Source organism: Lepisosteus oculatus, chromosome 19 (genome assembly GCF_040954835.1).
Source record: "Lepisosteus oculatus isolate fLepOcu1 chromosome 19, fLepOcu1.hap2, whole genome shotgun sequence".
Lineage (NCBI taxonomy): Eukaryota > Metazoa > Chordata > Actinopteri > Semionotiformes > Lepisosteidae > Lepisosteus > Lepisosteus oculatus.
In genome coordinates this window covers 17,637,644-17,664,056 of record NC_090714.1, presented here as the reverse complement: position 1 = coordinate 17,664,056, position 26,413 = coordinate 17,637,644, and the positions used below count along the sequence as shown (strand labels likewise).

Sequence of the window (26,413 nt, the reverse complement as noted above, 5' to 3'; positions counted from 1 at the left end):
TTACTCGGGGGCAGCCTAACCTTTGACCACTAACCACTACGGTCTGCAAGGAGTATGTGTACCATCCCCACACGATCCAGCGCAGCCCTGCGGTAGCCTTCACAGCACACACGAACCCCGGAAAGGGAAAACTGAACCTGCCATGAAATAGCGCAACGGGTCGTGTGGACACCCGAGCCACCGCGGCCTGTGCAGCTGGGAGCCGGCTGGTACCGCACACAGGGGCTACTCCAGAGTCAAGCCTGCTCTATCGAGCAAATACCGGCAATATTCGCACAATGCGGCCTATTATCGTATAACTAGGACAGATTTATAAACGTATATGCCATAGACACAAGGATGTGAGAGATTTGTGAAGGATTAAAAGGGGAATTCGCCAGCACCGCTAGCTGATAACTCTACTTACGTGATATCTGTAACAGGAAGAAGGAAGGGCGCTGGGCTCACGGGCGTTATATAGCAGTCTGGGGCTCGCGAGAGTTCGGGCGCCCCGGGACCCTGTATAACTCATTCTTCTCGCGCCGCAGCCAATGGGGAGTTATGTCTATTCACGTTTCGGGGAGGGAACAGCTCCACTTCCGACCGGACCATGCGGAGGTGAACTGGTAGCCAGATCGGTCAGTTAAGAAAAGGAAGGAGGACAGGTTGTTTTCAGTGGGTAAGGTTTGTCATCTTCACCGTTTGGAGTTTCTAATTTCTTCGTCCTGGTCCGCTGTACCTGGGTTTCTTATAGAGCACGTGTTTTTTTAGACGGTGTGTATGTACATTGAAGTTTGTCCTTTAAGTCATTTGATTGCAATACGGGACAATTGTGGGTGAATCAGTTTTATTTCTTTTTATTTTTTTAGTTCTGCTGCAATATTACATTCTTATGAAAAAGGTCTATTATTATTCGGTCAATACAGTGTCGTTTTCTGACAGGGGGGCCGTATTTGAGGTTAAAATGCGCTTAAATCTTAAGTCTTCGTGTTCCTGATTGCAAATTCAAAGAAATATTTGTTAGAGGAAAACTGGCTTTTGCGCGCATCTCTGATAGATTACAAATTACTCTTACACGAGACCGTTAAATATTTAGACATTTACGTGCGCATGGTACACAAATCACGGATTAAAAGATGGAGATTGGTTCTGTTCCTGTATCGCCACGTGGTGGTGGGGTGAAGGGACTGATGATCCTTTTGAATGATGCTTAATTATTGAGTGCATCGGTTTACTGTAGTCGTTGGTTTTCACTGTTGTTTTGTCTTTTGGCTAATTTAACAGACGGAGGGAAAGTGTTTCATGATTGTTTCTGGAGGGGGTGACCGAAATGAAACCGCTTCCGCTGTTTTTTTACTTACCCGCTTTGTCGTTATGTTGCTCTTTTGATTTGCAGAGACGAACGGTTCGCAGCTAAATGTCTAAGCGCAAGAAGCGGTCGTCTTATCCTCTTGAGAGGGATTGGAGTGTCCCGATACGCTCAGGCCGCAGATCGTGACGGGCCTGTTCCCCTCTGCCAGTAATCGAGGCAAGTGAAGCTGTGCATGATGCAGCCTGCTAATGAATAAACCCTCCGTGTTAAAAATGTCTGACCGATGTCCGACCTGAGCCTTTTTCTTTTCTCGTTGGCACATCGTGATGAGGGGGATGTTCATGTTTAGAAACGAGTTACAAAGGCCCTTATTCAAGAAAACTTTTGACTAGTTTGGACTTTGGCACAGTCTGAAAATTATCCGGGACGTGTCCGTCGCCCTGGGTAAGATAACTGTGCACACAGGGAGGTGGCACATTTAAGCTCATTGCCTGCTGATGTGGTGGTGCAATTAAACCCATGTGCCTACAGACGTTTGCTGCAAAGTGAGAGAGGAAGCCCCACAGAAAGCCGAAGGTTTGAGTGTGACCGTTTTCGCTTTACCTTTGTTGGCAGATGGAAACGGCCCAGGCTCGTTGTCTCCGTCGCTGACGGAAGAAAACCGGTTACAGCTGTGTCGCTCTCGGCGGTTTCTGGGAAGGGAATCCCGGAAGAAATGGGGCTGATGCTGTAAGTTGTGTTGGTAGACCAGCAGGCTGCGCTGTGGGTCAGAATTCCCAGTCACTGCCCCAGTATCAAATCCCGTAGGGAGCTGTATCATCTTTCACGGGCTGTAAAGGTTTATTCCATGCTGACAACAAAAGAGCCAGGCGACACACCCGATGAGGGCTTCACAGTCAGAATGTCACTCTTCTTTTCAGCCTGGAATAAACCTTTACTTGTTCCTTTACTGCCCTGGTATGGTGACACGAGACACTGTGCTGTTATTCAGAGGGGATGTTAAGCCACGTTCCTGACTGCTTGACCATTAGTGATCCCGGTGCATTGTTTGTAAGAGCAGGGTTGTGAGCCCTCGTTTCCTCTCTGGGTTTGTGCAGTCTGGCCTTTCTTAACTTCTGCATGAACTCGGTCGGTGAGGCACTTTCTCTCCTCTCCACCTGAACTGCAGTGCAGTGGAGCCACTTGTCACCCAGGCAGGTGCTGCTCTTCCCTGATGGATGCAGTAGATCCTCTGTGATGTGCAGAGCACTTGGGGCAGAAAACGCCATTCAAGTGCAATTAAGAAAGAATTCACAAGCCTGGTAGTTCAGGTGAAGGCGTGGGGAGGGGTATAGATCTGTAACAGGCCCAAGTTTCTAAGCCCTTTTTAATGCAGGCTGTTTTTCCATGAGTGAGGTTTCAGCTTTTGGCACAGACTGAAAATTACCTGTGATGTATCAGTTGTCACAGGTAAGATTACTGTGCCGACAGGAAGGTGGTACATAAAGCTTTTTGCCCGCTTTTGTAGCGGGACAAATAAACCCATGTGCCTACAGTGACGCCCAGCGTGGAGGTGGGAGAGCTTTAGTAAGGCCAAAGGCTGGTAACTGTGTAATTGTAGTTGTTTTCTGAACTGTAGGGGCTGCGTTCTGCCACAGCATCTTCTCTGTCCTTTGTGAAAACGGGGAACCCCCAGACGTGTTCTGACGAGGAGCTGTCGGGCTGTGTTGGAACCAGGCTTTTCTCACTCCCTGACAGCGGTCCAGGAGAAGCAGAGGAGCACCATCGCTTGGGAATTTGCTGAGGAAGGCAGGGAGTGGGTCAGAGGTGACCTGTGATCTTACAGAGGGTCTTATTTCCCAGTATTTGCAGGCGAAGCTGAAGTCCAAGCGCTTTAAAAGGCGAGACAGTTTCCGTGCAAGGTGCAGCCCAAGCCCACCTGCTGGACTGTGTCGGGCGAGCCCGCACGTTCTGTGCTGTTCCTGACAAGCTGGGACCTGACAGGAGTCTCTGAAAATGGGGGTCCTGCTGTCCCCTGTGGGTGGCAAGATCAGAAGTGCCACACTGGGGGGGGTTGGGGGGACCTGCTCCTGTTCGACTAGTCACCAGGCAAACGAGCTGCTTCTGGGGAGGGTGTGGTCTCCCTGAGTAAGAGGTGCAGTTCTTCCCAACAGTCCTTCCTTCCTCCGAGACCACCAAGGGCAGGGGGCCAAGAGGAACTGTGATTCCTGAGCACTGCCTGATCCACTCCGTAGCCAGACCTTGCTCCCGACAAATCCTGTTGCTTTCCACCCAGATGGGAAACCAGATGATTTTGCTTGTTAAGAGCGAAGTATGGATGAAGACCTAGAGACATCATGGCCCCCAGGGCTTTGATTGGAGACATCAGGCCAAGATCGTGGTCAGAGATGCAGCACACTTGCAATACAGTGATCCCAGTAGAACATTATCGCAGCTTTGACTCAGGGTGACTTGATGACAAGTACACACAGAAGTGTGTTTAAAAACCATTTATTACCTTGCAAAACCATTCTTTAATTCACGCATGGTACAGAGTAAATCCACATTGAAAACATTCATTGGTGTTATTTATATTTTTTCTATTTAATATTCACATCTTCAAGCACTTTATCTTGATATTTTGCGTGTTAATTTGTGCACTCAAATGCTATTCTTCATGGGTCTTTTTCATTTAAAAATTGGCTATCACAATTCCAGAAACAATGATATAAACATTTAATCACAATTCTAATTATAATTTAATCCTGCTGAATGATGATAATCTAAGGAGGGATTAATATAAGGATACTGTTTCATTTTGGGATTTTATGTAATACTGTGATTTGTACCAATAAAACTTGTTTTAAAACGTATATTGATTGAACTTTGTGACTGTGTGAAGGGTTCTGCAGAGGAAGACAGGTGGGATTCTTACAGCAGTCCTCGGTGGGTGACTCGAACCCTGACCTTGTCTTGTGGTCAACTGTGTAGGAGGGGTTTTGACCTGCGACTGAGTCGGCACTCAAGGCTCAAGTCTTAAATCTTGTTTCCTTAGACGGCACCAAAGTAAATCTCGTGTACAGTGTCTCGATCTGATTACTAAACTCAGAAGGAAGTAGCTGTCCCCTGACTGGCAATCGGGTGATTTCTGATCATCTCTAAGAGCCATAGTCTCTAGTCTCACGCCCACTAATCCCCCCAGTTCAGTAAGAAAAATCCGCCCATCCATTTTCTGACTGCTTCTTCCAGTGCAGGGTGGCAGGAGAGCCCGACCCCATCTCTGCAGATGGCAGGCACAAGGTTCAACCAGCACGGGATGCCACTCCATCGCCGGGCACACACAGACACAAGCACACTCACCCCAGAGCCAGTTAACCTGAGTGTAGGCTGTGGCAGGAAGCCCATTTGAATAAAGGGAGAGCATACAGACAGCACCCCAGGCCTGGAACTGAGCGCAGGCCCCCGTAGCTGGGGGGCAGCGATGCTGGTCGCTAAGCGACCACACCGCCCAGAAGAGGCATTTCCCCCAGCGAGCCCGGCGGCGAGTCCTAAGAGCCGGCGCTGCTGCTGCCCTCTCCTGCGGGCTCCTCGCCGTCGTCCGCGACCTCCAGGCTCTCGCAGATCAGGGCCACCTGCCTCTTCATCTGCTCCATGGTGCTCTGCATCTTCCTCATCTTCCTCTGCAGCGTGGCCACGATGGCGCGGTGCGCCTGGCGCTGGGCCGCGCACGCCCGCCGCAGCTGCTGGTAGCAGTTGTGCCCGGCCTGGCTCTGGCGCGACAGCACCTCGCCGCAGCCCAGCGGGCAGGGCTCCCGCCGGTGCGGGCAGCGCAGGGCGTGGGCCGGCAGGTCGCGGCGCGGGAGCTGGGCGCCGCAGCCCTCGTGCGGGCAGGCTGACGGCTCGAAGGGGCAGCCGGAGCGGTGGCAGTGCTGGTCCGCCAGGGGGAAGGTGGCCGCGCAGCCGCTGGCCTCGTTGCCACACTGCGGGCGGAGAGACAGCGGGGTGACCGAGGGCAGAGCCGAGCGCTCGGGCTACAGAACGGCGGCTTTGATTTGGGTCATACGGTTCGGCGCAGAATTCTGGTCCGAACGCCTTGTTTACCCTGAGGTGCCTTGTTAAAATCAAAATTCAAAAATCTGATCTCAAAGACTAGCGGTGGTGTCTCATCCGCCTGCTTCCTGGCTGGGCGACTTGTTCCTGACCCCTACAACCATTCATGTAAAGACGTGCCTCCTGCCCTCCTGCCCTCCTGCATGCAGTTGAAAGTGCCCTTCACCACAGGACAGACCGTGTCCTCGAGTCTGTGGCTCACGGATGATGCTGGAGACGCTCGGAGCGTCACGTCTGACCCGTGAGGTCAGGGTGTCTGACAGGGGAGGCTGGAGTAAAGCAGGAGGTTCTCAGCTGTAGCTCCTTACCTTCACTCTCAAGCGGCTGATGGACTTGCTCAGCTTGTACATCACGAACATCATGCTGGCGGTGACCGGCTTCCTGCAGCACGGACAGCTCTCCTGCCTGCAGAGGACACGGTTACACCCGGTTACCAGGGGGCGGTCAGAGCAGGTTGGCGGCCGGTCTCGGCCAGCGGCGTGTGAAGCGTGGCTTTTGCTGTGTGACCGCTGTCCAGCTGGACGTCTTACCTCTTCAGCCACTGCAGGATGCAGCTCTTGCAGAACACGTGGTTACACGCCACTCTGACCGGACAGCGCAGGACCCCGCGGCAGATGGTGCAGACCAGGTCGGGGTCTGGGGTCTCGACGAACTGCTCGACATCGTAGCCCCCGCTCTGTAAAACATGGGACAGGCGTAGCGTTCAGACACACCCTGCAGAGAGTGACCGGGCTGCTGGGTTCTTATGGAAATGTGGTATGAAGGAAAAATTATTAAATGTATTTTAAGAACCATACCATGAGGGAAATTTATTATAATCCTAGACATGCAGAAAACGTGTTATTAAATAACAGACGTGGGTACATGTCATTACGCTGCAACCAAAGCAGCTTTTAAATGTCATTTCTTTCCCTGATACTGTTGGTGTGTCAGTTTAAAGGATGCATACAGCTTTGTCTTGTACGCTCTGGAAACAGGGCTCGCTTTTATCTGCCCTGTTTGGGAAGAGGCCCTTCCTGAACACGAGCTATTGCGCTGGTCAGCACTGGCGCTGCGGCACAATGCGCCTCGCGCGGACCCCGGGCGCAGCGCGAGAACGGCCGCGCGCGGTTCTGTCCGGTTCTGGAACGCCGGCTCGCTGGTCACGTGACTGTGCAATGGCCCGGCGCTCGCCTGACCTCTTAGGGACACGCCGCACCAGTGGATAAAACTCTTTCCCATTTCCATCTCCTACTTAAACATCTGTCTCAGCTATTACCGATTATAATTCGTTTTTAGCCAGAAATCAGTTCACACGTCTCAAAGGCCCACTCATTGATTTTGTCGTCTTGTAATCACGCACCGATTCGCGCTTATTAAAAATTGAAAACGATGTCATATGCTGTGAAAAAGAGGTCGTTTAATTATTATTAATAATAATAATCCATTGTTATTTTCCTACGTTTTTACACTGTAACGGCAAGCCACCGCTTCTACGAAAAACAACAGCTGCACTCTAGCGATGACAATGACGACGAGGCGCCGAGGCAGAGACACAGAGACGAGCGAACTCACCATGCTTTCTGTCCGGGTGATGAAGCTCAGCTCTGCTCCTCCCTTGGCCATTAAACCGACCCAGCGCTCGCAGCCGGAGTCCGTGCGGTCCGGGTTCAATAACAGCGACCCCCCGACCAATAGCCAGCGCTAGCACCCCCCAGAACCGACCAGACGTTTCAATGAAAAAACACATTTCTTTGTCACCTGTCGTGGCTATTCAGCGTGTCGGGGTCGTGTGGGTGTTGAATGTGCCAACAGTGACCCCAAGATCTCGGTCTCCCACTGCGGCGGCCGGACGCATCGGATTTCGCTGTATAAAATAAAGATGATGATGACGATGATGATGATGATGATGATGAATAGGTGAACAGGCGATTCTAAACCCCCTTCCCAGTGTGATTTCGGAGCCCAGTCCAGAGAGTACCAATACTGCTCCTACTGCTAATAATACTGCAGCTGATCCTACTACTGATAACAACTACTAACATCACTGCAGCAGCTACTACCAGCAGCCATATCACCCTGCAACTCACAACTGGCAACCCACTGAAGCTAAGCAGGTGTGAGCCTGGCCAGTACCTGGATGGGAGACCTCCTGGGACAAACTAAGGTTGCTGCTGGAAGAGGTGTTAGTGGGGCCAGCAGGGGGCGCTCACCCTGCGGTCCATGTGGGTCCTAATGCCCCAGTATAGTGACGGGGACACTATACTGTAAACAGGCGCCGTCCTTCGGATGAGACGTAAAACCGAGGCCCTGACTGATAACAACTACTAACATCACTGCAGCAGCTACTACCAGCAGCCATATCACCCTGCAACTCACAACTGGCAACCCACTGAAGCTAAGCAGGTGTGAGCCTGGCCAGTACCTGGATGGGAGACCACCTGGGACAAACTAAGGTTGCTGCTGGAATAGGTGTTAGTGGGGCCAGCAGGGGGCGCTCACCCTGCGGTCCATGTGGGTCCTAATGCCCCAGTATAGTGACGGGGACACTATACTGTAAACAGGCGCCGTCCTTCGGATGAGACGTAAAACCGAGGCCCTGACTGATAACAACTACTAATATCACTGCAGCAGCTACTACCAGCAGCCATATCACCCTGCAACTCACAACTGGCAACCCACTGAAGCTAAGCAGGTGTGAGCCTGGCCAGTACCTGGATGGGAGACCTCCTGGGACAAACTAAGGCTGCTGCTGGAAGAGGTGTTAGTGGGGCCAGCAGGGGGCGCTCACCCTGCGGTCCATGTGGGTCCTAATGCCCCAGTATAGTGACGGGGACACTATACTGTAAACAGGCGCCGTCCTTCGGATGAGACATAAAACCGAGGCCCTGACTCTCTGTGGTCATTAAAAATCCCAGGGTGCTTCTCGAAAAGAGTAGGGGTGTACCCCGGCGTCCTGGCCAAATTTCCCCCCTGGCCTTTACCCCATCATGGCCTCCTAATAATCCCCCTCTATGAATTGGCTACATAATTCTGCTCTCCTCCCCACTGAGAGCTGGTGTGTGGTGAGTGTTCTGGTGCACTATGGCTGCCGTCGCATCATCCAGGTGGGGCTCTCCTCCCCACTGAGAGCTGGTGTGTGGTGAGTGTTCTGGTGCACTATGGCTGCCGTCGCATCATCCAGGTGGGGCTGGTGGTGGAGGGGATCCCCATTACCTGTAAAGCGCTTTGAGTGGAGTGTCCAGAAAAGCGCTATATAAGTGTAAGCAATTAATGCCGAAGGGCAGGACTGGAGTAGTGGTGGCCAGGACGGGCAGTAGGAGAGCCGCTGACCAGTGGCGGAACTGGTGTACACAGTCGCGAGATCGCCCGGACTCATGCAAATAGTTTCCCTGGTTTTCCACCACTTTTACACGTGTACCCAATTACCACACTCCACCTGTGTAACTGTCCCCGAATTGACCCCAGTGTGTTGTAACGTGTTTGCCTCTCTCTCCCTCTGTTGTGGTTGCTGTGCTGGACGCACGTCCGATTAATAAAGCGCCGTGTTCTCAGTTAAAAAGAGTCTGGCTTCCTGTGTCTATCCTCGCCGAACCCGTCGCGTTACAATACTATTATAATTAACAATAACGATTATTTTTATTATTCCACAGATTGCCACCTGAACTTTAGGAAGAAAATGTTAGTGAATTAAATACACATATGAATCTACTATCATCACGACCCCAGTAAATATGAAACAGGCTTCTGAAAATTACACTCAAATATTTTATTTTACTGCGATAGAAAGGAGCTGTATGCCATTCAGATTATAGTTTCTTGTACAATGGAGGAAAATGAAACAGTGATCATGGGGTCATTTTCATTATTTTTTAGATTAAGAAATAAGTCCTTGTTGAATTTAATGGGATGTTACTTCTTTTGATTCATAACGGTCAATCTGCATACCCCTGTGAGTGCAAGACGCAGGTCACTTTGAAAGCACATGTCAAATTCTTCCCCTGCTTGACTCCGCGCCAGTGATGACGTGCAATCTATGCGACGGGCGGATTACGGCAGTGGCGTTGTGTGGAAACACATGGCAGGCACTGAGTAAACCTGGCATTCGGAGTTCCAGAAGTGATCAAAATCACCCCAGTGCTGCATTTAAGATCATTCCCATGAGAGCTGAGGACAATGGCTACCAGCACCTTACAACTTAAAACCAAGTAAGTGTGTTAAAGTGAGACCTTGAGAGTCAGCGCGGAAAAAGTTAAGCTGATAGACTAACGAGCTTCACAATTTTAAAACTATTATTTTTTTCTTTTTTTTCTGTCGTAGCTATGCTGTTTTGGACAAAATCGAACCGTTTTATAAAGGAGGCAAAGTGCAGGTAGGTTTGCATAGAGATTGGGAGAAGGTGGTGCGCAAACGTGTTTTCTTCTGGCGCGATACTGTGTTAATCAAAAATCAGGTCCTGTAAAATGAGATCTTCGTACACTAGCAGTTACAGACGTGCACATTTTCTTTCCTGGTCCAAAAACCTTGCGGCGTGTCTTGCCCTACTCACAGATGTTTTAATCGGCGTTCAGTGTTGCTCGATCCTTATGAGAACGATGAAAGTAAACTGCATTTTCAGCCAGGCTTATGCTGTCTGTTGCTGATTCTTTTTGTTCCAGATCAGTACCGATGAGAATTACATTTTTTGCACCTGTGGGACAAGAGTTAATGTCCTGGAGATTGCCACAGGGAAAGTCATCCAGAGAATTGAGCAGGTAGGAGCTCTGTTGCAGCTGTTGTTTCCTGTAATTGTTTTTAAGACTTTTTCTTCTGTAAATAAATATATATACTGTTTTCACAGGATGACCAGGAAGACATTACTTCTTTCACCTTAAGCCCTGATGACGAGGTAGGGTACAGAGTGAAACTTACTGATTACTGGTATCTGGAACACTTTTCAGCCTTTAAAAATGAGTATGGTGTTTATAACTGTTACACTGCACATCCAGAAAAGAATTACTGATGATCACGAGCACCTTTACCTGTTGAGCAACTCACAAGGCCTTGTGTTGACATGTTTTTAAGAAACAGGTATTTCAGTAAGAGTGACGGAGCAACTGAAGAAATGTTGTTTTCCATCTGTCTCATCCTGTGAATAATGTAAGAAGATGTGATGTATCATGAGAGTCTGCTCTCGGTGAACGAGCCCTGCAGGGAGGGCTGGAGGTGCTGTTCTCTGTGTTGAGTGGCCCTGTGTTGCAGGTGCTTGTGACGGCGAGCCGCGCTCTGCTGCTGAAGCAGTGGGACTGGAGGGAGAGCCGCTGCGTGCGCACCTGGAGGGCCATCCACACCAGCCCTGTGGCCAGCATGACCTTCGACCCCACGTCCACACTCCTGGCCACAGGTACGGCACTGCGCGGCTGAGCTGAGCTTGAACTGGCACGGGGCCTTCTTCCAGCAGTGTCAGAATGCACAACTTGCTCTGAGCTCTCTCTCTTTCTGTCCCCTGGTGTGTTGTCGTGCTCTCTGAATCAGGCGGATGACACTGCCGGCCTGTCCGCAGATCGCAGGTGTTCTGACATGGTGTGCCTGTTTGTCTGTTGCCAGGGGGCTGTGATGGCACCATCAAACTGTGGGACGTGGTGAAGCAGTACTGCACCCACAACCTCAAGGGTTCTCCTGGAGTCGTACAGTAAGGCGTTTGTTTTCATTCCTTTTTCGTTTCCCACAGCAGGCTCAGCTTGCTTCTGACAGCCCTTTGAAATTTATCGCTAACATTCCCATTTTCTTTTCTGCTGGATGTATTTGATGTACATGTGGCTCAAAATAGTTTGTCAAAGTGCTGCAGTGTTAGAACCTGAAGGGTGGGCGACGTTGTTTCGTGAAATGTGTGAATTTGGTGGTGAAAAGCACGACCTGACGACTTACATACAATGACTGACAGTTTTGATGAAACTTATTTTAGCTTTCTTTTTTCGGAAGTCACAGCAGTACCTGCGACCGGTCTTTGTGAAGTGGGATGAGTTGAGGCTATGCCGTCGCTTCATCCTTTGGGAAGAAGTGTTGGGTCAGGTCGCTGACCAGCTGTGTTTCCCCATGCCTTCCCCCAGCCTGGTGCAGTTCCACCCTGACAGCGCTCTTCTGCAGCTCTTCTCCTCCTCCATGGACTGTAGGATCCGCGTGTGGGACCTGCGCACCAGCCAGTGCCTGTGTGTGCTGGAGAGCCACTACAGTGCAGTGACCTCGCTCGCCTTCACCCCTGACGGCAGCACACTCGTCAGGTACCTCCCTGAAGTCCCTCCTGCTGCTTCATTACTTCATTGCGTCTTTACTGGTGCTTTGGTTCTGCAGCAGTGGGAAACATAAAGACACAAGGCAGGAAACAAATGAGAGGCGGCCATTCAGTCCATCTTGTTTTAGGGTTATCAGTGAATTTGTCGCTGAAGTAAAATTAATTTTTAACAGTACATCTAGAGATCCTCAGCTGAATTAGTCTCAGTGTCATTCACCAATCCTTAACGGTTAGGAACATTTACTTAAAAAGGATCTTAGAGCTGAAGGGTCCCGGATGTTGGTCTCAAATAAAATAGCTACTGTAATATATAATAGTGTAATATATCTCCTTAATATCTGAAGTGCCGAAAATATATAGCAAATCACCTGTTTAATTGATCTCAGTTGAATTGTTGCAAGCTTTTATAAATCTGCCAGTTAAATGTTACCTCTGGAGCATGCCGGACTGGGGTTTTCCAAGGGCTAGAGAGCCCTGCTCAGGAACATCAGTATCTTTTTTGTAAGGTGGTGACCAGACATGGTCATGATATTGCAGGTGAGACAAAACACATTCTGTCATCTTGATTTTCATGTTCATGTTGAACGGGAGAGCCGGGCAATGTGTTCCTTCCTGACTAAAATCCTCTTGTCTTGGTTGGCCAGCGCTCCGCCTTCTTTCTTGTTTTCCTGTTCGTTGCCTTGTCTCGGAGGAAGGTTGTTTCATTGATCAATGTGTACCCACAGCTCGGGGCGTGACAAGATCTGCACGGTCTGGGACCTGAAATCCAAGACTCCCACTAGAACTGTGCCGGTGTTTGAGGTGAGGCGGTGTTCCTGCACACGTCCTGGTGCCTTTGCACGGACAGAATTGTCCTGTTTCTATCCTACTGTCATATTTCTTGGTGCATGGAGTTTTCTTCATAGTTTTAGTATAAAGCATCTGGAATGCTTTAGCAAAGCATGCACAGTGCTGTAGACTTTGGCTAAAAACAGTGATGCAGCTGCTCAAGCGTGCTAGGATAATTCCATATGCTTTTGAGTCATCCTGTATTAGGTGAGGTACATCTGTGTCCATGTGTGTGTCCCTGCCAGGCAGTGGAGGCCGTGGTGTTGCTGCCCCAGGGAGCTGATGTCTCCAGGATAGGGGTCAAGAATGAAGGGCTGCACTTCATTACTGCAGGAAGCAGAGGTGAGGACTGTGGTCAGCTTTGTCTAGTTTCAGGACATTCACGGTTCTTCTGACTTAACGTGACTCCACTCTGTGCTGCCCATGGCTTTGTGGGGGTTCCTGTGTAGGAACTGCAGGTACAGTTGCTCTCCCACACGTGAGGACGTCGGTGCCGCGTCTCTGTGTGACTGTTGCTCATTCTTTGCAGGCGTGTTGCGGGTGTGGGAGGCGAGCTCTGGGCGCTGCATCTTCACCCAGACGCTGCCCACCGGGCACCCGACGGGGAAGGCAGAAAGCGATGATGGTGACGAGCACAGCTTCACCTGCTGCCATCCGCTGCCCTCTTCCTCCCGCGTCGCTGCGGTGACCGCTGAGCACAACTTCCTGCTGTACGACCTACCATCTCTGACTCTGCAGCAGCAGGTGTGTCTCGCTGGGGCTGGGATGGCACATCACATTTCACTGTGCCATCCCCAAGGATACCCCAAAACACTACACGTGAAGAAGGGGGCCCAGTTCGTCCACCACCTGCATGACACACAGCACTGCACTTCCACCAGAAGGCCCACTGCACTGCAGAACATGTGGCAAATTTAGAAAGCCCTTGACAGCCGCCAATGATCAAATTCTGTATCTTTGCACAGTCTTATGCATTATTACCTCTTCTGTGTTTTTTTATTTTTTTACAATAAGTCCATCCTTCTACCAGCAGAATAATGCTGTAACAGTGAGAGCAAGACTTTGACACTTAAGACTCATTTGTTCAGTTTTACGGAGGCTCCTGATGTTATTACCGATGCGTTCAGAGTTTGAACACGCAACCTTTGCAGCCCACTTTACAGATGAAATGTTTCACATTTATCCTCCTCTCACTCTCGTCTCTCCCTTTCCCTCCACTGTGGCAGTTTGTGGGATACAGTGATGATATTCTGGATGTAAAGTTCCTGGGCCCAGAGGACTCTCACATCGTTGTGGCAACAAACAGCCCTCAGCTGAAGGTGTTTGAGCTGGCCTCTTCCAGCTGCCAGATCTTGTACGGACACACAGGTCAGTCACAGGTCCAGAACGGACACTATATGTAGATCAGGAACAGCTGTATATTTCAATGCAAAACACACAGACTGATTAACATGATTTTATTTGAAATTACAAATGATAAAATTAGTAATAAAAAAATGGAGCAAACACATTGAAAGAGGCATTTTGATGTTGTTCAGTCCTGAATACCCGTGCTCTTTTTCCTTACCGGTTTAGGGTTGCTACATTTCTGTACATTAGGTGGCAGCCTTGATTTTGAATTATGACTTCATGTCTGGTGGCTGAAATTTCCTCTGAATAATGGCCTGTTCATCAGTCTAGAGCACTGTCTGTCACTGCTGGGCCTTATCTCCTGCATACATGATATATGATACAGTATTCTGGTTGTGATATGATCTGCAGGGAGTGTGTGTATGAGTTTGGTGAAGGAGTGATTTGTGAGAAAGGTTCAGAAATTCCACAGAGTTCATTTTAACTGGTACAGCTGTGTTTGTGTGTGTGGTGGGAGCATTTTTTGATTCTGCGGGTGTGTATGTTGAGGTGACTGCATTGTGAATTTGACTAATCTTTAATTTATAAGTTATATGTTTCTCTGTTGGTTTTGCCTTTGTCTTGGCTTGGTATTGAGGTGGTGTCATGAAGGGTTCTATTTAAATAGATGATTTCTATTAATAATTAACATCAGCACAACAGCTGGTCATTTAGTAAGCACTGTCCAAAGGCAAGAAAGTGGACATTTGATTTAGTCCGCTAAATTAGGCTTTAATCTTCGTGACTCATCTGGAGGGCAGAATGCAAGTAAGCTCTGTGACAGAATCAGGGTTCGAATGAACCAGGGCTGAAGGCCCCTTAATTTAAAATCCTGGACCAACTAAACTTGTCAGAATAGCTATTAGTACCCAAGCACAATGTTCAGGTGGAGCAAAAGAAATTTCAGTCATTTGGATGTTTACGAACACATGTGTATCTTTATTTTTTAGACACTGTGTTGTCGTTGGATGTGTTCCGAAAAGGTTGCATGTTTGCGAGTTGTGCAAAGGTAAGTGTTGGACCAGAACCTAAATAAGATTTTTTATTATAAACAAAAAAGAAAGAAAGAGAGTGTCACTGTTTAAGAGGTGCTGGGTGAGAGTGAGGCTGTGCCCCGGCGCCTCTCTCCTTCTTTTCATCAGTTTGTTGTAACTGAGGCTCTGAAAGTAAGGGTGGCGCAGTGGTCAGCATTGCTGCCTTACAGCGCTGGTGCCCTGGGTTCAATTCCAGACCTGGGCTACTATCTGTGTGGAGTTTGCATGTTCTCCTCATGCACGTGGGTCTCCTCTGAGTGCACCAGTTCTCTCCCACAATCTAAAGACATACTGGTCAGTTCATTGGCTTCTGCGACAACTGGTCCTGGTGTGAGTGTGTGTCTGTGTGTGCTGTGCGACTAGTGTCCCACCCGGGGTGTAGCCCGCCTTGCGCCCATTGCTTGCCAGGATAGGCTCTGGCTCCCCTGCAACACTGTGCTCAATAAAGCGGTTCGAAAATGGATGGATGGTTCTGAAAGTAGTCCTGCTTTACTTACACAGGCTTTACATTCAATCATGTAGAATTACTGTTCAGTATTGAGAACAACAGGCTCTTCATTAATCAGAGGGTTGTGGGAGTCTGGAACAAGTTACTCATGTTGTTGAAGCTGTTTACCTGGCTCCCTTCAAGAAGTCTCCATTTCTGTTTGACTGTTACTTTAAGAAAAGGTACTTTAGTTAAGTAAAACAAGAAAAGATTGGAAATGATTTTTTGTTGGAGACCGTGATTCTGCATGCACTCTTCCTGTGAAACCTGTGAGGTGTGTCTTCTGTTTCCCTGCAGGACAACTCCATCAGGGTGTGGCGGCTGAGCCCGGCGACGGGGCAGGTGTGCTGTGTGGCACAAGGCCTTGGGCACGTCAACGCCGTGGGGAGTATCTCCTGCTCAAGGTGGGGAAGTGTACCTTCATAATTGTGTTCTAAACTTATGTTTTGTTTCTAAACTGCTACGATCAGTCTTTGTGAAGCCAGGGAAAATCACTTTTGGAAGTCTTGTAGACAGTGCCAACTCTTTGGTAGAGCTTATCTTATTAAGTGCACTGTTAGCGCAAAAGTGTTTGCCAGGGTTGTAATAACTACGTCACCTGTGCCCCTAACCCTGCAGGATGAAGGAGAGCTTTGTGGCGTCTGGCTCTCAGGACTACACGGTCAAGGTGTGGGAGCTCCCAGAATCCCTGCGGTCTAAGGAAGGTGGTGGAGTGGAGGCCCTGACCGCACGAGTCACAGAGAAGGGGCACGACAAGGTGAGAGAGTGACGTTACTTCCCAGTAGCCAGCACACCTCCTGGGGAGGAGAGCCTCACATAAGCCTCTGCCTTTGCCTGTCTCAGTGTGTCAGACTTTTGTTGTTTGAAGGTTTGATCATTAACCTTTGGGTCTTTACCTCACGCTTTTAGCTAGTGGGACTTCCAGAGACTAGGAGGTGAGCTAAGGGTTAAGAGGTCACTCACAGCAGGACAGTGGCTTTGTGTCTGACCCAAAGGACAGATCCCAGGGAAGACCAGTGACTTATTCAGGGAAACACAGTGACTCAGCGGCAACACCTGGGCATGAACCAGAAAACTTGGTGGCAAGCACCAGGCATCCTGTGCAAGTGTGTGAAGTCTCCTTTCCAGACCAACTTAGATATGACATCTTGATTCAGTGCACAGGAAAGCCCTTTTGTATTTGACATGACTTGCAATACTGCAGAGCTACGAAAAGCCTGCACAGGAGATCCATTCCCCTCTGTGTGGCCTTTGTCCCAGAAGAGCCAACACATGCTCTTACATTAACTCAAGCTTCATTTTGGGATAGCTTTCTTGAGCTCGAAGTTCTCCTTGTTTTTGAACATCTGGAATTCTTTAGAAAGTGACTAGTAAACCAGCATAATCTGTTTTTCACTCACCGGTGAAATCTTGGGACACCTCCAGACATGTCTTGTTCTATTCCATTCAATATCTGTTGTTTATTCCCAGTCAGGTGTCTTGTGGCTTTTGACCAGTTTTATGATCACTGCTGAAACTACCAAGAAAGAATTGTACCAACAAAGAAAGGAAAGAGGAGACTATTATCTGTAGAGCAGAAAGATGAATGCCACGCAGAGTGGAACGATGGCAAAGCAGAGGAGAGATCACGAGAGGATACACTGTTGTTGTTTGCTGAATTGAAGGCTGAGTCATTGCAGTTTGCTACAGCGTCAGAAACTAAATAAATTTGAGAATAAGGAAATGCAAAAAGACATGCTGTGTTAAAGTAGTGCATTGCATATGTTTTCCATAAATGGGTGTACACCTAGCACTGCCCTTACCTCCTTTAGTGTAATGTGTGTACTGTGAAATATTTTTATACTACATTAAAATTCTCAGTTACTGTAGGGCAAGCTGCCTCCCTTAGTTTTGTATCACTCAGCTTTCCTGAAGATTTGCTGTGCATGGTGAGTTTCATGGTAAAATGTTTTTTTGCAATATAGGAAACATTTAGGATACATGTGTATGTGCTCTTTTACTGGTTATTTCCATTATCCTGCTTTTGAAAAACCCCATTGTAACTGGATAACAAAGTGTTTATTGTGTCTGCAGAATCCTTGCAAGTGAAGAGAGAAATACCTGCACACACTTCCTTTAACATTCAACAGGCAAGGAATGAGGATGCTGAGGGCTGATATCAATAATTTCAATCATTGCGGTATTGGAACAATCATGCGAGCTGTTTGTATAATGCAGATAAGAAAAAGTCAGTCATGCAGAAACCTGATGTTGGAATGATTCATCTGTCTGGGGGGGCAAGGCACCATCAATAAACTGTTCCAAAGAGCTGAAGCCTTCAGGGAGACAGATGTGGAGATGTATAAGAGAATAATGCAATAGACCTGACAGACATAGCAAAGTCTCTCTAGACCTTTCTACAGCCTGGTCTTGATGTCTTTCCTTCACTTCACAGTCTGGTCCAGTGAACTCCCGTCAGTGGCTTGGAAGAGCTGCTCTCCTAAAAACTGATGAAGAGGTTCCTTCACAGGCCGTCTCTGATGCTGCTGAGTTACCCCATAGTCATCTGAAAGCAGCATGGTTGGCCATAAGCATTAAAGTATAAGGTGTTCATGTGCTTATTAAGGACTGTGGCACAAAAGAACACGGTAGATCGTATGATAAATCAGAAGTGAAGCGGCCTTGCGACATTCTGTCGAGGGGCAGAGAGTGAGCTGCCTGTTGCTCAGAGTGTCTGAGCCCTCCTCTCTCTGCTCGTGTGCAGGATGTGAACAGTGTTGCAGTCTCCCCCAATGACAAGCTGCTGGCCTCGGGCTCCCAAGACCGCACGACCAAGCTGTGGGCCCTGGCGGACCTGTCCCTGCTGGGGGTGTTCCGCGGCCACCGCAGAGGGGTGTGGTGTGTGCAGTTCTCGCCTGTGGACCAGGTCCTGGCCACCTCCTCCGCAGACGGCTCCGTCAAGCTCTGGGGCCTGCAGGACTTCAGCTGCCTCAAGGTAAGCTCTTCCAGGCCACCTCCGCCAGCTCCAGCCTTTTTTCTTTCAGTTGACCCAGAAGCATGTTTTAAAATACAGGGCTGTGGGAGTCCGGGAAGGCTGCCCCACTGTGTTGTGGAAACTGACTCCCTGGCTTCTTTGTAAAAAAGGAGGAGTCAGATCCTTAAACCATTTAGATGTAGCATCCAAAGAGCCAGGTGCTGTGAATAGCTTCTCCTTTGTGCTCTTCCCTGTTTCCTGATGTTATCAGAGTCTCTGGCGCTGGTCACTTAGTGGTGAGACAGAGTGGGAACATTAGGATGAGGGTACGAAACCGAGCCAGGGGAGATGGGGAGGCCTGAGGCTGCGCTGATGGCTGTTTCTGTGTTGCAGACGTTTGAAGGTCACGACGCCTCAGTGTTGAAGGTCATCTTCGTGAACCGTGGAACACAACTGCTGTCAAGGTAGCTGCAACACGTAGATAAATGATTAACATACAGCAAGGTTGCTATTGACTTATGATGGTAAATGTCCCAGCAACAAATCAGTTTGTTTATAGTGTGATGCTGGTGCAAATGGTCTGATATTTGGTTTAGTTGATGTGCTTTTTTTTCCAACGAGCAGCTGTACCACAAGCTCTTGGGTCACAGCAGCACTGAGTCCCGTGTCGGCATGAATTGTTTTTGTTTGGAAACCGAGATGTTGTCATGCCCCACCGAGGCCTGTCAGTAAGGCACGCAGGCTTTCGGCACCTGCGCAGGCAGGGACTGCGATCCAGAGAGCTGCCAGCTGCGCAAGCACTGTCAGGGCGGTGGGAGGGGGTAACGGAAAGCTGGCGGCCCAGGTGCTGCTGAGCCTCACCTTCGCTGCTCGTCTCCCCTCCAGCGGCTCTGACGGGCTCGTGAAGCTCTGGACCATCAAGACCAACGAGTGCGTCAAGACGTTGGAAGCCCACCAGGACAAGGTGTGGGGTCTCCACAGCAGCCGGAAGGATGACCTGATGGTGACGGGCTCGGCCGACTCCTGCATCACGATCTGGAAGGTCAGTGCTGCTCCGGGCTGCTCCAGCGCTCCTGAAACTGGGAACAGGAAGCACAGCGTTGCTCTGCTCTCCAAAATGACAGTTTGGCATTTAGTGCTTACAGGTCCTCCACTAATTAAAACAGTGGTTTTGGTAAGCATAAGGTGTAGGTCTAATCTAATTGACACACTTCAGTCAGCATGTACTGCTCCTGCATTTCATGGTCTTGTGTCCATGGTCCCTCTTGTGTCACATCCTCATGTGTCTTTTACTCCCTGTCTGCAGGACGTCACAGACGCTGAACTAGAAGAGGAGCAGGCCAAGCAGGAGGATCAGATATTGAAGTAAGTCCTGCTTGTACTGACCGCACCATATGTTCACAGAGGTGTTCACTAAGGTTTGAAAGCACTTTCAGTTTGTAACGAGAAAGGCCAGTTTCCAGAGTACACCCAAGAAGACACACAAAGTGAATGAATGAAATGTGCTTTGAAAGTTTTTACTGTTTAGGACCATAATCATCTTTTCTCATTTATGGAAAGGTTTCTGACATTCCACAAACTGAGGCCCCTTGTTTTCCTAGGAAACCCCTTGTCCAGGACTCAGGGTTTAACTGTAGCTGCCAACATCCCTGTTACACAGTGATCAGCACTCATTCAGTCATCAGTAGGTCCCAGTTCAGGGAAGTTCGTTGCCCTTGGAAACTAGGACAATTTATTGTTAACTCTTAATGATTCCGAACATTGAAGTTGTGATTATTGCAAACCACGTAATGCTGTTGAAAAGCAATATTAAGCAGATGTTTAAAATGAGCCAAAGCTTATTTTTCACAGTTTGGTCAAGTGCAGTTTCTTTATGCTTGCCAGTTTAATTTCACCTGCAGCTGAAAGAGTTGTCCAAACAAATATTTTCTCAGCAAAGTTATCTGGACAGGTATTCAAGTGAAACGCTGTTTGCCTTGTCTAGCAATCCGCAGGGTTTTCTATTTTTTTTCACTGGGAAACTGAATTGATTGGTGCTTCTTTTAAAGGGCAAAAGAGAGCAGAGATTTTTTCAAAAAAGTTTATTAAAAGGTTTAAAGTTATTAAAAGTAACCCATGACTCGAAGAGCCCTAGCCAGTCCTGGGAATTCCTGTGAGAGGAGGGGTATTCCTACCTCAGTTCACAGCATGGCTGTAGTTTGCTAAAATGAGATAGAAGGTGGCAGGCACTTAGGAAACTTGGAAAGTGAAAAAAACAGCATCTAAGGGTTAGAATGAAGATTTTCTTTATTTCAATCTGCGTGAGTACCGCTGTGTTACTGCCTGTGCACTCATAAATGAGTCATACCAGCCAGTCTGCCACCACCGTCCTATCCTGCCAGACTGGCCTCTAGTTATCTGACATTTCCCTCTGAATCCCCTTCAGATGTTGACACTGCGTACACCTGCGATCTCCCAGGCACCGAGGCACAGGCCCACTCAGATTAATCCTTCAGAAGGTGCTGCCAAGAGGAATATTGCATTTTTTTGCCTGAAGCCTTTATTGTTCTCAACATGCAGTTTCATAGCTTAAAATAAACTCAGTTGTTTGCCGGTACCGAAGGGACCTTGGCTGTCTGCACTGGGAGCCCTTTGTCAGTGCTGCAGGGCAGGGGAAATGAACTGTGTAGGGTGCAGGGTGTTCAGGGAATGAACTCTTGCTTGTGTTACAGACAGCAGGAGCTCTCCAACTTGCTCCACGAGAAGAAATACCTACGAGCCCTGGGCTTGGCCATCTCTCTCAATCAGCCCCACACTGTGCTGCGTGTCATTAAAGGTACGATATCGTCTCTGAATGTCGAGCTCAAGGTTCCGTTCCTCAAACACGGGCTGTGGAATCAATGACCACTTTCGCTGTTCTGGGATCAGTTTCTAAATAGGAGTGTTTCTTTATTCTCTCTTCATCAGCGCAAGGTAAGCATAATTGAAAACGCACCTGTTTTACCCCCATAAAACTGCTTCTGTTGTGGTCTGATCTTGATTGTGAACTTAATGAGGCCCGTGACAGCTCTAAACCCAGGGTCAGATGCCTGCACAGCCCGGGAGGTCTCTCAGAGAAATGGCCTGTGACAGCAGGTGCTCTGAAAGCAAACTTCCACCTACGCCCTGTGTGTGCTCAGAGCAAGCATGCCACTTGAATTTAGAAACCTCAGCATGCGGAAATATAGGTTTGTGAAGGTGTACTTCAGGTCAGTAAGAGCCCACCTGCAGTCACGAAAACCAGCAGCATGTTAAAACCCATGGCTTTGTCAGGGCTCATTAGTGAAAGAACACACACAAGCAGAGAGAGACTCCTGCAGGGGGTGCCATCCTTCAGTTGAGCCTTCTCAGTCATCAGAGATCCTATGGCATTGTTCAAAAGGGTAGGGGGCATTCACCCTCATGGCCTGCCTCCATTGCACTCTGGACTAGTACAAGCTGGCCTCCCTAAACCCATTAATTTACTGACGTAATGAGTTCAATTCCAATGGTGAAGCAGTTTCCTCTTCCTCCCCCTGATCTGCTGTGCAGTGAGTTTGGCTCTGCTGGCACAGAATGGCTGCCTCGCGTTGCCCAGGTGTATATATACTGTTATTAATTTAAGATTCTGATTATAGCATGATAATACAAGAAATAAAAAAACGAAAATGGGGGAGAGGAGTGATAAGTTCTCAGCTTGTTATCACAGTTCCTGCACGAGCAGATTGGGATCACGGCGCCGTGTCTGCAGCTCTGTGTGAGAGGAAAGCTGCTCACCCGGTCAGGTCACAGGAGGTGGAAGCCCTGCAGTGATGCTTATTGTCTTGGCTGCTCTCTGCAGAGATTCGTGGAGAGGAAGAGGGACAAGAGCAGCTGGACAGAACCGTGCTGAAGCTGCGTCAGGACCAGAAAGGTACGAGACCTGCAGGGAGACCCTTTTTCGAACAACGGAAGCAGAGTTTGGACACAGTCTGCCGCATCGCAAGCGCCTGTGTCTTCTTGCAGAATTCATCGCTTCACTGTTGCAACACCAGGATATTTCATCTTTTTGTTTTCTTTAAAAAATATTTAATAAAAGACAGCTCTGATGTTTTTTTAGATCGCTCTTCCTCTTGGGAACAGCCTAAGTACTAGAGAACTCTTACATAACACTGCCAATGAAATAAGGTACATTGCGGAGAAAAAAGCAAGATCTTTTTATAGCTGAAATAGATAGGTATGCTGTTAATCCTCTGGAATGTTTTTATGAGTTATTTAACCAAATGTCCGGTTCTCGCCGTACTTTTTCCATATTTCCGTGTGTGTGTAATCTCAGCTGGAATGAGTCCACTTTCAGAGGAGTATTGGGCTCAGGCATTCGTGGTGTTTGCTCAAGGAGGTGCAGTGGTTCTGAGACGACTGCCTGGCGATGGCAGTGACCTCCCTGAGCGCGGCACTCATGTCTGTTCCCTCTCGCAGAGGCGCTGCTGGGCTACTGCGTGGTATGGAACACCAACGCCCGGAACTGCCAGGAGGCCCAGGCGGTGATCCAGGCGCTGCTGAGACACCTGAGCCCCGAGCAGCTCCTGCAGTGCAAGGGGCTCCGCAGCGCACTGGAGGGACTCCTGCCCTACACAGGTAGGCCCCGCCGAGACTGAGGAAACCCTGCCCACATAAACCTTTTATTCAAAACTATAACAACAGACATGTTGAAAGCCTGTCTTCTTTCAGCAAGAGGGTGGATGAGATCCATGGATCAATTAAGTACTAACTACCAAACGGACTTGATGGACCGAATGTCTCCTCTTGTTTGTAGCCCTTCTCGTGTCCTCAGATTGTTCCTGCAGTCCTCGTCAGTGGCTCACATGTGACGGGCTTTAAAACTTGTCTGTTGATGACGAGGCTATGCTGGTGAAATTTGTTCATGTGTACCTTTTGATACATCATTGTAGTGCACAACAGTGTTCCAGTGATCCAGCGAGCAGTGCTGAAAGGCAGTGTTTACGGTCACCTGCAGGGTTTTCTTCTTGACAGAGGAGGTGTCAGTAAGGTGCCTGGCAGCTCGTGAGCTGTGATTGTGTGTGCTGACCAGTGTGCTGCGGCTCACCCATGCCGGCGCCCCAGAGCTGAGAGCAGGTTGTAACCGTGCTGTGATCGTTTGCTCGCAGAGCGGCACTTCCAGAGGATTGGGCGTCTGCTTCAGGCCTCCATGTTTTTGGACTACATGTGGCAGCACATGCGTGTGACCGGCCAGGACAGGTGAGGCGGGGTATCGTCTCTCCCTCTCATCCCCTCACGCTCTCTTCTCTCGATCCCCCCCCCTTTCCAGAGCTCCCGGTTTTCTTCTGCTCTACTGTCAGAATGAAATACCGGGAAGTAGCCCCATGAATTAACATTGATTCAGGTTCTGGAGTTTTACTGTGGTGAGAAGAAATCCAGACCAGAAAGCAAAAGCTTTTTTTAGAGTTTGTGATTGAGGAAGATGTTCCAAGAAATTGGAACAGATTTCTCCTAAACTGCCACAAGACTACTTTTTTTTACATTTTTTTGGTAAGGGTTTATTATTCTTCATCAGTGATTTCATTATTCTGCTGAAGGAAGCCAGCAAAGCATGAATTGTTTGTTGTGTGTGCTTTTATTTCTCCGAGCCTCTGCGTCTCTCATAGCGGAATGAGTTTGTTTCTGTCGCTGTAGTAGAGGACAGTTTTCTGATTAGTTTTCACCCTGTGTGTCGGGGTCTCCTCTCTGACTGCAGCGTGGCAGTGCAGGACGAGGAGATGGACGGAGGCCTTCCTCTCTTCGTTGTCGACAAGCAGCCAAGCTACAGCCAGGTGGTGATGGAAGAGGAGGAGGGCACTGAGGACACCATGGGAGAGGAAGAGGATGGTGCCTCAGTTGACCACGGCGTCGGCTCTGCCAAGAAAGCCAGCATGGGGACTGTCGGCGTCTCTCGAGGCGCAAAGGACGCCCAGGAGGAAGAAGAGGAGGACCCCGAGGAGATGGAAGATGACGACAGCGACGTCAGCGCCGCTAACAAAGCAAGGGTGGGAGGTGCTGATGGCGCACGCCAGCCAGAGGACAGTGAGGAGGAAGAGCAGAAAGAGAATGTCCAGCCATCCCCTGCCAGTGAGGAGGAGGAGGAGGGGGAGGAAGAGCAGCAGTGGGTGAGGAGGGACAGGAGACCCAGGAAGTGCAAGACCGGTGAGGTGGACACTCGGCCAGCCCCTCGTCAGACCAGGGCCTCCAGACGGAGGAGGTGACCTGGTCAAGTGGCAGGGACTGACCCCCAGGTCACCCCAGGGCTCCCTCAGCGCGGCCCGTTTCCAGATCTCTCGCCCTCTTCAGATCCGGTTCCGTTTCTTGAAAAGCTCTGTTTTTTTTTAATCCTGATGTGTCTAAAACACCAGGATGTTGTTCATGTGGTGATTAACATTATACATGTAAGTGGGCTCAGAGTTAATCCAGTTCAGACATTCTGCTGTCCTATACCTTGTGAGAGATTGGCTCACTAAAAACCGTTGGTCATGATGACACAAACAGCTCAGGTGCAGAAGGATTCGGATGAATCTAGCTTTAGTCCCTGAACGTACTGGATTAAATCGTATACTAGACGTTTAGCCCTGATGACCAGTTGTAATAGTACTGAACACATTCTTATTCCAAACGTTTATAGGTGCCGAAAAAATATAGTCAAGTCCTGAGGTTTTTACGTTTCAATGACCATTTGTTTTTCAGTAGCTTCCTGCTGGGGGTACCTCAGACATTTCATCTGTTTGTTTTAATTTTTACTATTCCTAGGGCTTTAATTACATAATTGGTATTTTACTTGGAATGTGTGAAAACTGTATGATAATACAAATCACTGCTTTTCCAGATCATTCTTTGGGACTGGTGAAACTAGAATGTTTCCTGTTTCCTGTTTTATTAGTGACTGCGTGGCTGCAATGCCCCCACTGTGTGGTGCACTTTTGCACCAGACTTGAATTTTCCTATGTTTTAAACTTGTTTTGACTTGCTGGGCACCCATGAGCTTGTATTACAAGTACAGCGTCAATCCACCAGTGTAGACTACCTCTGTTGCACGGTGCTGCTGAGCTCATTAAGGTGTTCTCTTGCTGCAAGGTGGGTGTTCAAAGATGAAGTGGGACACCAAATTCATTTGTAGCTATCAATTCCAAACTGATGCAAGTATAAGTAATCGGAGATCAGAAATTAAAAAAATTACAAATTCATTCTCCATAGGCTAAATCTCATGTTGTAATAAAACCTTGTATTGGAATCCTTAATTGTCTTGGGAAGTTTTTTTGGTGTGTGTGTACTGTATATATGTATGTTCGTGCATTTGATTTTTATTTGAAAAGAATGAAGGAGAATGTATGTTTTCCAGGTGGTTGTTCTTGGATATTTCTGTGATATGAAACTATTGCCTGTTGTAGCTGAAAGTGTGTTTAATGTCTTGGGGAGGATCCCAGAGTTGGCTTTCAGGACTATCTGGGACAAAAACCCTTCTGGATATCTGGAAACCTGCCCCAGTGGCTGAGGAGTGAGTTAGCATGACTCCCAAGCCGCCGCAGGAAAGATTCTTTTCTGAAAGAAATCCATTTTGGTTACATGTCTGAGTGGTTACATTTTTAAAATGAATAAATGGGTGAAGGTGCTTTTGAGAAATCGTTTATTACTTTAAATAGCAATTGCACACTACACAGGACTTATGACTTTTTCAAATTATTTTTCCCAAATGTGTTGTTAATTTTAGGAACCCTGCTTCCAGAAAGAGAAGACATGATCATGTGTGCATAATTACTAAGACACAGGACAGGAGCAATGCAAGAGGAGTCAGTGTCCTGCATTCTGGAATGTAGACCACAAGCAGCTCTTAAAAGCTGGGGGTTACACAATTGAAAGAATCGGGGATATCAAACATGGACATGTTACTAGCTGACTATAACTGGAATTCCCCAAGCAGTGACACAGCTGCCGGTGCTATATGTGTGCAGGTTAGGTATTAGTCAGCCAAGGTCTTCTCAGATCTCAGGCAAAACAGCAACTCCCTTGGCTTGCCTTGACTTGACAGCGCCAAACAGATCTCCTGTTGGGCATGTCAGAGGAACACATG

General features: G+C 48.5%; 2 protein-coding genes, 1 long non-coding RNA gene and 2 other non-coding genes across 6 annotated transcripts; 4 read left to right on the top strand and 1 right to left on the bottom strand.

Moving 5' to 3' along the window:
• Positions 1-551: 551 nt before the first annotated feature.
• On the top strand, positions 552-4,143 carry LOC107078996 (uncharacterized). The gene is made up of 4 exons (XR_011182654.1): positions 552-658; positions 1,376-1,507; positions 1,907-2,020; positions 2,910-4,143. It is a non-coding gene; the product is annotated as an uncharacterized lncRNA (long non-coding RNA).
• LOC138224337 (small nucleolar RNA ACA64) lies at positions 1,697-1,824 on the top strand. The gene has a single exon (XR_011182797.1). It is a non-coding gene; the product is annotated as a small nucleolar RNA ACA64 (small nucleolar RNA).
• On the top strand, positions 2,702-2,828 carry LOC138224336 (small nucleolar RNA ACA64). Its single transcript, XR_011182796.1, has one exon. It is a non-coding gene; the product is annotated as a small nucleolar RNA ACA64 (small nucleolar RNA).
• Positions 4,137-7,033, bottom strand: rnf151 (ring finger protein 151). 2 transcript variants are annotated; one of them, XM_069180832.1, is made up of 4 exons: positions 6,935-7,033; positions 5,911-6,056; positions 5,689-5,785; positions 4,137-5,250 (listed from the first exon to the last, which is right to left on the bottom strand). In XM_069180832.1, exons 1-4 carry the CDS (start codon positions 6,983-6,985, stop codon positions 4,819-4,821), a joined length of 726 nt encoding a protein of 241 aa, XP_069036933.1. In that variant the 5' UTR covers positions 6,986-7,033; the 3' UTR covers positions 4,137-4,818. The 2 variants fall into 2 exon arrangements, with proteins under 2 accessions (XP_069036933.1, XP_069036934.1); XM_069180833.1 differs by lacking the exon at positions 6,935-7,033 and adding an exon at positions 6,178-6,272.
• A 2,371-nt stretch (positions 7,034-9,404) lies between these two features.
• On the top strand, positions 9,405-25,583 carry tbl3 (transducin beta like 3). Its single transcript, XM_006637370.3, has 23 exons — positions 9,405-9,567; positions 9,680-9,731; positions 10,018-10,113; positions 10,200-10,247; positions 10,601-10,742; positions 10,946-11,030; positions 11,449-11,619; positions 12,356-12,431; positions 12,704-12,800; positions 12,988-13,202; positions 13,685-13,826; positions 14,798-14,856; positions 15,666-15,772; positions 15,987-16,125; positions 18,112-18,342; positions 18,715-18,785; positions 19,207-19,363; positions 19,628-19,686; positions 21,033-21,136; positions 22,160-22,231; positions 22,777-22,935; positions 23,466-23,556; positions 24,053-25,583. Exons 1-23 carry the CDS (start codon positions 9,536-9,538, stop codon positions 24,555-24,557), a joined length of 2,910 nt encoding a protein of 969 aa, XP_006637433.2. The 5' UTR covers positions 9,405-9,535; the 3' UTR covers positions 24,558-25,583.
• Positions 25,584-26,413: the final 830 nt, after the last annotated feature.

What these genes read in the sequence shown, in the direction of transcription:
- tbl3 (XM_006637370.3), top strand. Translation starts at nt 9,536, where the DNA reads ATGGCTACCAGCACCTTACAACTTAAAACCAA. An exon ending in GAACTGTGCCGGTGTTTGAG is followed by an intron (nt 12,432 to 12,703) that starts GTGAGGCGGTGT and finishes TGTCCCTGCCAG; the next exon opens with GCAGTGGAGGCCGTGGTGTT. An exon ending in CAGGAGGATCAGATATTGAA is followed by an intron (nt 19,687 to 21,032) that starts GTAAGTCCTGCT and finishes CTTGTGTTACAG; the next exon opens with ACAGCAGGAGCTCTCCAACT.
- rnf151 (XM_069180832.1), bottom strand. Translation starts at nt 6,985, where the DNA reads ATGGCCAAGGGAGGAGCAGAGCTGAGCTTCATCACCCGGACAGAAAGC. An exon ending in TCACCCGGACAGAAAGCATG is followed by an intron (nt 6,057 to 6,934) that starts GTGAGTTCGCTC and finishes CATGTTTTACAG; the next exon opens with AGCGGGGGCTACGATGTCGA. An exon ending in ATCCTGCAGTGGCTGAAGAG is followed by an intron (nt 5,786 to 5,910) that starts GTAAGACGTCCA and finishes TGTCCTCTGCAG; the next exon opens with GCAGGAGAGCTGTCCGTGCT.